Source organism: Xyrauchen texanus, chromosome 36 (assembly GCF_025860055.1).
Source record: "Xyrauchen texanus isolate HMW12.3.18 chromosome 36, RBS_HiC_50CHRs, whole genome shotgun sequence".
Lineage (NCBI taxonomy): Eukaryota > Metazoa > Chordata > Actinopteri > Cypriniformes > Catostomidae > Xyrauchen > Xyrauchen texanus.
The window spans coordinates 3,755,250-3,768,885 of record NC_068311.1 but is presented as its reverse complement, the minus strand read 5'-3'; the positions used below and the strand labels follow the sequence as shown (position 1 = coordinate 3,768,885).

At 40.2% G+C, this 13,636-nt stretch overlaps 1 protein-coding gene across 1 annotated transcript in view; it reads right to left on the bottom strand.

The window, feature by feature from the left end:
* Positions 1-13,490, bottom strand: part of LOC127629588 (metabotropic glutamate receptor 5-like) — a 79,065-nt gene extending 65,575 nt beyond the window's left edge. Inside the window, 1 exon segment of the mRNA XM_052106695.1 lies at positions 12,836-13,490. Within this exon segment, the coding sequence (XP_051962655.1) occupies positions 12,836-13,460 (625 nt within the window). The 5' untranslated portion in view covers positions 13,461-13,490.
* Between the last annotated feature and the right edge of the window lie 146 nt (positions 13,491-13,636).

Below are 13,636 nucleotides of genomic sequence, written 5' to 3'. Positions count from 1 at the left end.
AGCTTCCCTGAGTCTTTTTTCTACCATTCCCTCAGTGAAATCTGCTGGTGGTGAAATATTTACCATTGATAATGCTTTTAAAGAATTCTATCTTGATATTTATAGTTCCACATCTTCGTCTACTGATGAAGATATTAGACACTTTGTGGAACCATTAGAGCTTCCTAACTGACGACTGAGCAAAAAAACTGAGATAACATTGGAGGAGCTTGGTGAGGTAATTAAGACCTTCCCTACAGGCAAGGCTCCGGGGCCAGATGGCTTTGCCGCTGAATGTTTTAGATCTTATGCTACAAAACTTGTAGTTTATATGGAATCATTAAAGAATGGAAAGCTTCCGCCAACCATGACACAAGCCAAGATCAGTCAAGAGTTAACGTCCAATTTCCCTGATCCCTGATATTTTCAAGAATTCTGGCTAACTGATTAAACAAAGTTATGACATCTCTTATACATATAGATCAGGTGGGATTTATTCGGATATACTTCTGATAGCATTAGGCGTTTCATCAATATCATGTGGTCAGTGGAATGATCAGACTCCGGTCGCTGCAATCTCACTTGATGCCGATAATTGGGATGATCTTTTTAAGATTTTGGAAATTAACAGGTTCGGGAATATTTTTATTGGACGAAAGTTACTTTATAGACACCCGGTAGCAGTGGTACAAACAAATGGATTAATTTCAGATTATTTTACTCTGTATAGGGGCACCTGGCAGGGTTGCCCTCTTTCTCCATTATTGTTCTGTCTCGAAAGGAAGATGATTTTCGTGGGAGGTATGGCGCACAAGCTTTTGCTTTATGCAGATGATATTTTATTATTCATCTCCGACCCTGTTAGATCTATGCCTTGCCTCCACAGAATTATTAATTATTTTTCTAAGTTTATAGGATACTCAGTAAATTGGTCTGAACCGAAGCTTTGGCTCTGACAGTGTACTGCCCAGTAATGACTTTTCAGCCTGGCGCATTCCAGTGGCCCAAACAGGGCATTAAGTATTAAGTAGTTGGGCATTTTATTCCCAGAAAATGTGTCTGATTTAGTTAGAGTTAATGTTGACCCCTTAATAAAAAGGTTTGAGCGATGTGGGCAGGTGGGCTTCATTACGTTTATCTATTATTGGGAAGGTTAATGTTATTAAAATGAATTGTATTCCAAAATGTAACTACCTGCTACAATCTCTCCATGTAGATGTCCCCCTCTCTAATTTCAAGCAATTTGATAGCATAGTGAAGTCCTACATTTGGAAAGCATCCCAGATTACATTTCAATAAGTTACATAGGCCGATTGACAAAGGTGGGCTAGGCCTACCCAAGATTTTGTTTTATTATTATGCATTACTACACTCATTGACCTGTATGAGAGTGGAGTGTTGAGATCTTTTGAAAATTTGGTTCAACATTTTGAGATTCCCAGATCTCAGTTTTATAGGTACTTACTATTTTTGGGAGTAGCATACACCCCCTAGAGCGGCAGATGCTCTGGGAGAGGTGATTACTGCTTTTGGAAAAGGTCATGAGGTATCCGTGTATTACTACCTGCTAATTCAGAGTCTGTGGGATGGAGCTTTAAATTCTATCAAGAGATTATGGGAGAAAGATTTAAACTTGGTTTTGGAGGAGGGAGTGTGGGCTAAGATTCTTAAAAATGTCAAGTCTGCATCTAGAGATGCAAGGGTGCACCTTATGCAATTCAAGATTTGACATAGATTTTATTGGTCCCCCTCTTGATTGTATAGGCTGTGTCTTAAAGACACACCCACCTGCTAACAATGCCAATTGGAGGATGAAGACACAGCCCAAGGTTTTTGGTGGTGTGTTGAGATCCAGGAATTCTGGTTGAAGGTTCAGAGTTTTGTGTGAGACTCGCTGGGCACTCGAGTTTCATTTTGCCCCAGACTCTGTGTTTTGGGCGATGGGGCGGTCACCGATGTGGGGAATAGACTCATAGAGAGTTGGGTTCTGACCAGTGTGATGATCGCCAGGCAGATTATCTTGGGGGTTGGAGGTCGGCTGGGGCGCCCCCATTTCGGGAGTGGTGCACAGAGATGGGGAGGGTGGTGGCTTTTGCGGAGGTGTCATTTGGAAGACGGGGTAACTTGGATTTGTTTGTTGGGAAACGGAGCAAATATTTTGCGTTTTTGGAGGGCTCTCGGGGGGTGGCTGGTTCATTGTTATATATATACACACTCACCTAAAGGATTATTAGGAACACCATACTAATACTGTGTTTGACCCCCTTTCGCCTTCAGAACTGCCTTAATTCTACGTGGCATTGATTCAACAAAGGTGCTTTAGAAATGTTGGCCCATATTGATAGGATAGCATCTTGCAGTTGATGGAGATTTGTGGGATGTACATCCAGGGCACGAAGCTCCCGTTCCACCACATCCCAAAGATGCTCTATTGGGTTGAGATCTGGTGACTGTGGTGGCCATTTTAGTACAGTGAACTCATTGTCATGTTCAAGAAACCAATTTGAAATGATTCGAGCTTTGTGACATGGTGCATTATCCTGCTGGAAGTAGCCATCAGAGGATGGGTACATGGTGGCCATAAAGGGATGGACATGGTCAGAAACAATGCTCAGGTAGGCCGTGGCATTTAAGCGATGCCCAATTGGCACTAAGGGGCCTAAAGTGTGCCAAGAAAACATCCCCCACACCATTACACCACCACCACCAGCCTGCACAGTGGTAACAAGGCATGATGGATCCATGTTCTCATTCTGTTTACGCCAAATTCTGACTCTACCATCTGAATGTCCCAACAGAAATCGAGACTCATCAGACCAGGCAACATTTTTCCAGTCTTCAACTGTCCAATTTTGGTGAGCTCTTGCAAATTGTAGCCTCTTTTTCCTATTTGTAGTGGAGATGAGTGGTACCCGGTGGGGTCTTCTGCTGTTGTAGCCCATCCGCCTCAAGGTTGTGCGTGTTGTGGCTTCACAAATGCTTTGCTGCATACCTCGGTTGTAACAAGTGGTTATTTCAGGCAAAGTTGCTCTTCTATCAGCTTGAATCAGTCGGCCCATTCTCCTCTGACCTCTAGCATCAACAAGGCATTTTCAGCCCACAGGACTGCCGCATACTGGATGTTTTTCCTTTTCACACCATTCTTTGTAAACCCTAGAAATGGTTGTGCGTGAAAATCCCAGTAACTGAGCAGATTGTGAAATACTCAGACCGGCCCGTCTGGCACCAACAACCATGCCACGCTCAAAATTGCTTAAATCACCTTTCTTTCCCATTCTGACATTCAGTTTGGAGTTCAGGAGATTGTCTTGACCAGGACCACACCCCTAAATGCATTGAAGCAACTGCCATGTGATTGGTTGATTAGATAATTGCATTAATGAGAAATTGAACAGGTGTTCCTAATAATCCTTTAGGTGAGTGTATATATATATATATATTGTGTATATACTCATGTGTGAGCACAGGGATGTTTGTTGGGTGTCAGCCTGGGGTTGGGGATTTGGAGGGGGAGTCGAGGTTGTGGGTTTTAATGTTGATTCTATGTATATATGTTTTGCTTTTCATTATTTATCGTAAGAATCAATAAAAAAAAGCAATTGAGAAACAGCCCATATCTCATAGACTAGTTCAGACTACAACTAAATCCAAAACAACATCTTACACATAACAGACTGTGGATTCCAGCTCTCACCTCTCTGTTTATTAAACAGGAAGTGTATGCTGCAAGGAAAGCAAAATCTACACACAAGCCACAATTACACTAGAAAGGTTTTTACTGTAAAACTTGAATGAATCCGCCCTCTGTTTGCAAAAACTAAAATCTATGGTTTAAATCACATGGGAAGAGGTCTATGACACCTTACAGATGAATTTGAATGTCTCCACTCCTTCGTATAAAACTCACACACAAACAAACACTGAAAAAAAAACAGCCCAGAGGCACAATCTCTAACATAAGACTACTGTATCTTTAGAACAAAAACATATCCAGGTCACATTTCACCCAAATTCAAAAAGGAAAATCAAAAGATATTATATTTTACATAAAGAAAATGAAGCCTATTTATAGGACCATACAAGTTTTTTCACTTTGACATTATTTAAAAAAAGATTAAGCACATTTCCCCCAAAACCATTAGAAGGTAATATATCTGGATGTTTACTTTTGCTCAATTTATATATACAATGGCAAGAAAAAGTATGTAAACCATTTGAAATTAGCTGGTTTTCTGCATAATAAAATCACAAGACATACAAACACAATGTGCTTAAGCTAACAACACACAAACAAAAGCATTTGTGCCTTTTAAATGGTAAATGGTAAATGGTCTGCACTTATATAGCGCCTTTTTAACCTTAACGGTATTCAAAGCGCATTCACCCATTCATACACACATTCATTCACCGAACTTAATGAAACCAGCCCTGTGAAAATAGACCAAAGCCACTAAAAGTTATAAGCTCACAAATTTTGAAAAAGATTTAAATTTCCATCACTAGGTGGCGCCGGACCCAAACTTCTCAGGCACTTTCAAGGCATGGTCCTGATGACACATAAAAAGTTTCGTAAAGATACGCCAATGCGTTAATAAAATACAGAATTTTGCATCACAATTTTGAATCTAAAGAGACCCTTTTTTATCATTTTTGGCCAACGCGTTCAAGACCTATAAGCCAAATTAGCCATTTTTTGCTATCTCCTGACCAGTAGGGGGAAGTGTGGCGAAACACTGCAGGTGACCTCAAGGCATGATGGCGATGACATATACCAAGTTGTCACAATCCGTCAAAGTGTTGCAGATATGGCTGGGATAAACGATTATTTTTTAAACGATTAATCTAGCGATTTATTTTTTCGATGCATCGATTAATCTAACGTTTCATTTTTTCCCAGTCCGATTCGATTTCGATTCGATTAATCGACTTGTGACAACACCGGTAATACCGGTTTCATCGGGGGTGGGGGTGTATAAAATGTAAAAAAAAAAACATTTGCCGGGAGTTTGATTGACTGGCGATCTGATCAATCAATCATAATACGCCATTTTTGTCCGACAAAGTAGTCAGGAGAGAGAAGATTAACGTCGGTGGATTTGAATTTGAATAATGGATTGTAGGCTACTGTACTGACATCTTTCCGCGGTTAAAACAACAGTCCTTCTGATGTTGGCTACATTCATGTTTAGCCTATTTGATGCTATAAATGAACCAAGGAAAAGATGATCGGTTCACGAGCAGCTTTAACTGAGGCAATCTGTCACGACACATTAAAGAGCCACAAAATAGTAGCCTAGGCCTATTTATGGTTTAATTTTCTTTGAATGACCAAATTTGAAAGTTGAGACTTTATTAAATGTTACCTGCTTGGTCCTGTCTGTCAGCGCGTTGTCAGTGTCACGACATTCATAGCTATAAGCGCATTATTAATAGCTATAATAATAATAAACTTTAGGTGTCGACAACGTATTATATATAGCCTACTCCAACATCGAGTGCAAAGTGGGGAGTTGAAAAAAAACTTACGGTGCTCGGTCATCTGCGGCTGCTCCCGGGTGGCGCCTCTTCAGATGCTGGTGCATTGCCGTGGTGCTAGAATGGAAGGCCATCTCCATTTTGCAAAGACGACATATCACGGAATTGTTTCCTTTTAAATTAAAGAATTCCCATACTTTAGAGGAACGAGTGCATGCCGCCTTGCACTTCGGCGGCGCCATCTTTGTTTTGGGTCCGGCGAATCGACGCGCATATTTTGCGTCGACGTATTTTTTGCGTCGACGTCATCGATGACCCTAGTTCAAAACCTATAAGCCAAATTAGCCATTTTTTGCTATCTCCTGACCAGTTGGGGGAAGTGTGGCGAAACACTGCAGGTGACCTCAAGGTATGATGGCGATGACATATACCAAGTTTTGTCACAATCCGTCAAACTGTTGCAGAAATACAGCTTGAAGTCCATTTTGGCGTGCTCACCGTCAACTTCGTGAAGCCATATCTCAGAAACGATTTCAAACATCAAAAAAGCCTTCCGCTTTAAAATAATTTTGGTTGAAATTGGGCACAAATTGTAGGAGAAATGAAGAAACGTGTTTCCTAAAAATTCTATATGGTGGAAAATCTTGTCGGGTAGAAATCAAAGCCATTGCATCAGCATTCAACTCGGCGTGAGCTCAGGAATCTGGACTTTTTCTAGAGGACTTACAGTTCAAAAGTTATTAGTGTAAACACGAGTGAAAATTTGACCTGTTGGTGGCGCAAAAGAGTTTGAGTTACAGACTCCAGATTTGATGTGTTACCAGTTCAGACTGTCCTCTAGCTGTGTGCATAATTTCATAACTTTCCTGTGAGCGGTTCTATGGGCTGCCATAGACTCCCATGGCAGAAAAAAATTTATAAGAACACTAACGATTACCATAGGGGTCTTCGCCCTTTCAGGACTTGACTCCTAATAATGTCATTTGTCAAAGGCATTCTGTGCATCGTTAAGGTAGTTGTGTTCCTGCATCATCAATGCGCTGGCTGATAGAAGAGACGCGTACAAAACTTGCATAAAAAACTCGCTTTTATTCATGTTTGTCTCTCTCCGTCCACTCACGCAGCTCTTACTTTACAATTCAAATGAAAAGGACAAGAGAGACTGAAAGAAGGTAGAGAGGTTGCCATGGACAACATATTGTTTTTTCATTAACAATTATTCAAAATATTCTCATTCACCCTAAAATCTGAGAAACAAAGAGACGCAGCTCGTCTACAGGAGATGCAATATCAAGTGCGTAAGCAAGTGTTTGCAGGTGTGTGTGTGGATCAGATTTTATCATTAGGTCCCCATAAACAGGGTTTGAGTTGAGCAAGAAATACCAAAAAGTATCGCCCTTGTAAAACCACCATCCCCCTTACCATCCCCTTTAGATCAATTGTGTCATGTATTACTCAGAACTAATCATGAAAGTAAAATATTTTATTTTCTGCATTTGATAAATAAATTATTTTAAATAAGGCCGATTAGCCGGTCAGAATTAGATTTTGGCTTGTGTGGGTTGTATTAGACAGAAGACCTGACAGAGGGTTAGGTTTAGGGGTAGGGTTAGAGTTAGGGTATATAATCTATAGTTCACACAGTATAAAAATCAGTTAAGTTTTACACCGTATACCATCTTAATTAAGTCTGGGACAAATTCCATGTCCACAGCTTTGGGGATCAGGCAGTAAAAGTGCTTACACCCAGAACCACCAGCATCTGACTCACACACACACACACACACACACACACACACACACATACATCCAAAATCCTCTCGAGGCTTCGAGATCAGACATGGAGTGGGGGTGTTTCTAGAGTCGTAGAATAGAGTGGGATGAAAGGAGATCGAGTGGAGTGGGCGGCGTGTGTGCATGTGTGTGTGTGTGTGTGTGTGTGTGAGTGTGTTTGATCTCAGAGGATAAGAAACATGTTAAGGTGTAAGAACTGAGACATAAGGCTGGAGTGTTAACAGGGCTATTATCGTACACCAAAAACAAAAATGAAAGGGCGAAAAAGGCGAAAACTCTGGATTTGAAAACATCTTCGTGACATCAAATGCAATTAGTGAAATTAAACGAAAAAAAAAAAAAAATTAGACTCCAATAACATAAAACAAAAATAAATACTCATTTTCATAATTATCGAACTATATGGCAATGCCGTCATCCTGCAGATGGCAATAAAGCATGTGGCACAGGTAAATTCGATGTTGGTGAAACTGATGAAAAGTGTCAAATCTATTTCAGTAAAAGTAAGTATAGTATATCAATTAGGGCTGTCAATCGATTAAAAGTTTTGGTATGCCGATAAATTCTTCTAATTAATCGCATGCATAAATATTCGCTGAGAGCCCCTCAAATATAAATTATTAAATATATAATAGTTAAAAAAAAATTATTCCGTATTATGGTCCGGCGACATGATTAATTGCGTAGAAGAAATGTACGCGTTATTTTTTATATAATTAAATCGCACTGAAGTAACGTGTTAAATCGACAGCCCTAATATCAATATATAAAACTTACATTTAAATGAGTCCATTAAATGAGCAAAAAACTGAAACAATATATTGCAGAAAATAAACCTTTTAGATGCCTTTAGAAAAAAAAGATTATATTCACAATATAAATGTTTTCATTTTTGCTCTTTACACACACACTCACACACACACACACACACACACACACACACACACACACACTGCAGACATCTTAACACACAATTCCCATCTGATACTAAGAGAGACCACACTGACAGAATTTATATGAAGCTTATGAAACAGACACCATGCACATCACACCTCTGAGCTGTCATGTGTGCGTATGTGTGTGCTTCATCACAACTGAATCTCCAGAACCACGGCAAAACAAATTATATTTGACCCGAGTTGTGAATCTGCATTTTGAATAAAATGTGATGAGAGAGAAAGACTGGGTGTCACGAATGATACGAAGACATTAAATGGACAAAACATCTTTCTATTGCGTTCACTGGCTACACACAAATACAAACATACAAGGGGGAATTCACTAATTTGCACGTGCTGCACCTGATTAATTAAAGCCAAAACTTTTTTACCATAAGTGCCCCTCCAGCACCATTAGTAAGGCTTAAGTATATATATATATAGAGTTTATATATAAATATAATTTATGATGTTTATCAACAACAACGTGCATCTGGACATATTGCTAGGTTATAACATTATTTTCCATCATTTGATAATTATTTGATTAATTCAATTTGATGTGATCGATCTGGTAATCAGTTTTAATCCAATTCTGAAGTAATCAGTTACTGTAATCGAATTACTTTTATTTTTAAAAGAAGTGTAATGCATTACATTTTAAATCATTGTAATCTGATTACAGTTCCTGACTTCCATATAATTTTATGACTTTTAAAAACATTATAGGGTTATACATATTTCTAATATATTATTTATGTCGAATGCATTAATTATTGCCCCATAATGAGTCATCGTGAAGGAGAAGTGTACGAGTTCTGTGTAATTGCAATGACTGGTGGAAATAGGAGAAGGTAGACGGGGGTGTGGATCCAAGTGCGGCTTTATTATTGTCTTGATAAAATAAACAAACACAGGAACAAATAAAAGGTCCACGGTGGGAAAAACTAAACTCAAAGACAAACTAAAACTGGTTAAAGGAAACGTCTACGAAGAACAGGAACACCTAGAACAGACACGAAGGGAGAGAACAGGGAAACCACGAACAAACTCGGAGAGAGCGCACAAACGTTGGGCGAACACATGAAACGTCAACGATCGACAGGGGAAGGGGAAAACAGCGGGGTTTAAATGGACAGACACGGTGATAAAATGACGAACAGGTGCGGACAATAAAGCTGTGACAGCACCGGGAAAGACGGGAAGTGAAGTTTACACACGGACAGTGAGACTCAGGGCGGACAACAGGGAAAACGTGACATAGAACGGGATCGGTGGCGGGTGAAACGGAAAACACGGAGCAGACAACAAGGAACCGTGACTAGTGAGACAGAGAACACAGGGCAGACAACAGGGGATCGTAACAGTAATGATGAACAAGAAAGAAATATAGACATATTTAGAAAGTAACTTAAAAGTATAGTAATTAGTAATGTGATTACTTTTAAACAAAGTAATTAGTAAAGTAATATGATTACAATTTTAGATAAAAAATTTGTAGTTTGTAGTGGATTACTATTTTTAAGTAACTTACCCAACACTGATTACCCAGCAGGCAATTTTTGTGAATGAAGCGCAATCTATAATAAGCCTAATTTACATAGAAAGAAGGCATGATTGTGCGGAAAGGAATGACAATGTCTTCATTTAAATACTCGAGACGCAGCGCAATTTCATTCGTTTAAAATTCGTTTATTCGTTAATGCGAGTGGTTAGTGAACAAGACGCTGAAATACCACGTGCAAAAGTGCCGAAACTGTTTAGTGAATTCGCTCCACAATGTGATCACACTGCAATCCGATTCACAAACGAATGACTGTTATGAGCAGGTCAGAATGACTTAAGGCCATTGCACACTGAGTCCGAAATTTTCGTATGCGTTTTTTCGTGTTCATCAGCCTAAAAATTCGTCACGCACAGAAACCTTGCACACTGAGTCCGATGCGTATTTATTAAACCTTTGCGGAAAAAAACCCAAAAAATACAAAATGGATTCGTCAAGCAGTGAGGATGATTTTGTTGCCCTCTCTCTTCTTTAAAAGAGAAAAAGAAAGAGGAAATATTGGGTCCATCCAATCCTGAGATTGCGCCGAGAGGAAGGAGAGTTTCAGCTCCTTATCAAGGAGTTGCGAAATTATCCCGAGCGATTCAAAATTTACCTCAGAATCAGAATGTCTGTGGAAAAGTTTGATGCTTTGCTAGCGATACTGGAGCCACACATTAAAAAGAAGACTACAAATTTCCGTGAGCCAATCGATCCTGAACAGAGACTGGCAGTATGTCTAAGGTAGCTATCACACACACACACACACACACACACACACACACACACAGCCGGCGGAAGCGCTGGGCAGACAGATCAGCTGTATACAGGTTATATTTTGTACCCTAATAATACAATAGTAATCGAATTGGCTGCTCAATCACACCTAAATCGATCCGAAATTTCGATCTGATTGAAAGGGGAGGTTTATTCCTTTTCTATTCCGATCGAGAGAACATACACTTGATCGAATTGAAAACCGAAACTGAAAGGTCTGCGCATATTCAGTGTTTTTGTAATCCGCATTTTGTTTTTCATACAGTACTTTGTGCTGCGAGACGAAGTGTATCAACTTGTCAGACGCCATTCTGGATTTTGCCGGTCACTTGTACGGTGGCTCCGATTTGTCAAAAACCTCTCAAAATGCTGGCTGTGGATGCGAAAACGCAGAAAATCGAACCCGATCCGAATTTTTTTATTACGGACGAAAGTTTCGGAGGCAGTGTGCAAGCGTGATTGAAATAACGTGAGGTCGAATTTTTTTTTTAACGTGCGAAAATTTCGGATGCGAATTTCGGACTCAGTGTGCAATGGCCTTTAGACTTCAGAGTTATTGGTTTGAATACTCACTAAATTCATTAGAGCGGTTACTGAATTAAAAACGGACTTACTGACTGGACGGTTAAATAACAGCATGTAGTTGAAGTGTGCAATGTTGCTCACGTTGAAATACATAAATCTATCGCGGCTTTATATGCAGAGACAACTGTAAGTAAACCCTTCGAAGGTGGATTTACATGAAAAGTGTAAACACTGTGACTCTGTGGTGCTAGCATAACATACCTGTTTTTGTTTGAGAATCACATGGACACAACAACTCTTACTCAACCAATGGGACCGGACTATCTGCTTGTTTGACCAATGGCAGACGGGGATGTGGTTCAGGAAATGTGTTTACAAAAATACAATTATTTTTACAATTCTGTTTGGTGACACTAGCAGCACGGAAATTAAACACTTAAACTTTAAAAGGAACACATTCATACCTGCTGCAAAAGCAGAACTTGAGCCTGATCTCAACAGAATTATGTGACTGGGGCAATATTTTAGCAAAATAATATTACATAGGCCTAGTTCCTTACCCGAGCGTGACTGCTGTGTGCATTTTTCCATTACTCTTTTTGATCTGTAACTAATAGCACTTAATAAACATGCATTATGTTTCCAGGAGTGTTGGTTATTCATGTTTAGAGATGTTACAGACATTAAATCAGAAATTAGCATAATTAATTCTGATTCAAAGTAATGACCAGCATCATCCAATCACTGCCAACCATGATGAAATTAAATGATACATTATAAATTCTGAATCTATGTGCTGATTATCATTGTCCCATGTCTGCTAAACATATTGAGTGTCCAAACTGCAGCCTGAAACAGAACTTTTGGTTGGATTTTAGGAGTGAATGCACTTAGCTTCATAGAGAGCTAGAGGATGCTCCCTTGCTCCCTATTTAGTGAATGACTTAACCTCCAGTGTGCTGTCTGTCTGCACTGGTCTCAGAACAGTTTGAAATGCTCCTTATTTTCATCCTAACTCCATATAAAGCCTCTTAAAGCAAACTGTTTTAGCTGGATACACAGTAAATATAGGATTTTTAAGGGGAATAATGTATTTATCGCGTTTCGCGATAAATCACTCAAATGTAAAAAAATGGCATATCAGATGAAACTAGAGACTCTAATCTTTTGACTCAAATAGGTTTAAATTTAAAAACGTAATTAGGTTTCTTAATAGATGTAGTTTTGTTGGCATTCTCCCAAAGACAAACTCCGCTGTGGTCGGCGCCATGTTGTTTTGTCACATGACAAACCCTTAACCCTTTACTGACAGCAAAGAGTCTCCTGAACTGAGATCAATCAGTTTAAATGCATTTAAATTATGCGTTGCGTACAGCGAAGCCAAAATACAAGGTCAATGCATCCCTAAATCTAAACCTAACCAATAGAGTCAAAGCAAATGTGAGATGAAAAACAAAACCATGTAATTTAAAGGTGCTTCTATGACACTGTCAGCTCATGTGTCGACTTGTGTGTTCTTCAGGACTCATACCCCGGTCCTTTACATCACAAGTGTAACGCTCTATCAGTTGAGCTACCACGCAATTGGATGGCACTTGAACAAGCTTGTAAATGTAATTGGTCATGTACTGCAAACGTTCAAACAACTCATGCGCTTTAGTAAATGTATTTAGATGTCATAAGATCGCATTGTGTGAGGAACAGTGCAAAAAGTAAGTGTTTATGAACTGACAATCTTCCCTTTTATTTGTGATGTGTGTGAAAGTGAATAAAAGTCATTGTTTCTATGAGAAGATGTACTCACCCTCTGTGTGGATGGCAGATACGTAGGTCCAGTTGTACCACTTTACTATGTCCACCATCGCTCTGGCCTGCTGGGCATCTGATGGCACAACCCTCATGAAGTATTTAAAAAGTGATTTATCACTGAGGTCCATGCTGGTGGCTGAATACGCGATCTGAGGAATATTAAACAGCTGCAGCAAATTCTGCACTTGAATTGCCACTGAGCTCGAGCCTGGACCAATCAGCCCCACGATTGGCTTCTTCCCTTTCATGGGCGTGGCTCCTGGGTCCGCACACTTGGTCCCACCCCCACCTCCAGCCTCCTCGCTCTCATCGGCAGTGACGAGCGAGTCCCGTATGAATTCGATGCTCTGCTCCAGAGCAACTGCAGAATGCCAGCAGGAGTCTCGAATCTCACAACCGAGCGTGACGTTGGGAAGGATTTTTGGGTCTGCGTTGATTCGGTCCAGAGTGTGCATCATGGCCTCGACACGCTGGATGCCATACTGCTCCCGAACGGCCCCGCATTTCCGCTCATGCACTTTGTCGGCCGGAGGCTGGTGGTGCACTGAAAAGAGGGCGCCGATGATGACGTCACCAGGGATGTGGGCCACGACGCGCCGCTCGTTGGATTGGGCCGCCATCGCCAGGGATGTCAGTCGTAATAGCAGCACAGCAAGACTGAGAGGGTACAAGGTGGTCATTCTGGAGTAACGAAGAGCACAAGGAGCTTTCTCTTTGTCTTGCTTTTCTCCTTTCCCGACACTCACGTCAACTCACATTTGTTCCAAAGTTACATTCAAGTGACAGTGATTATAAG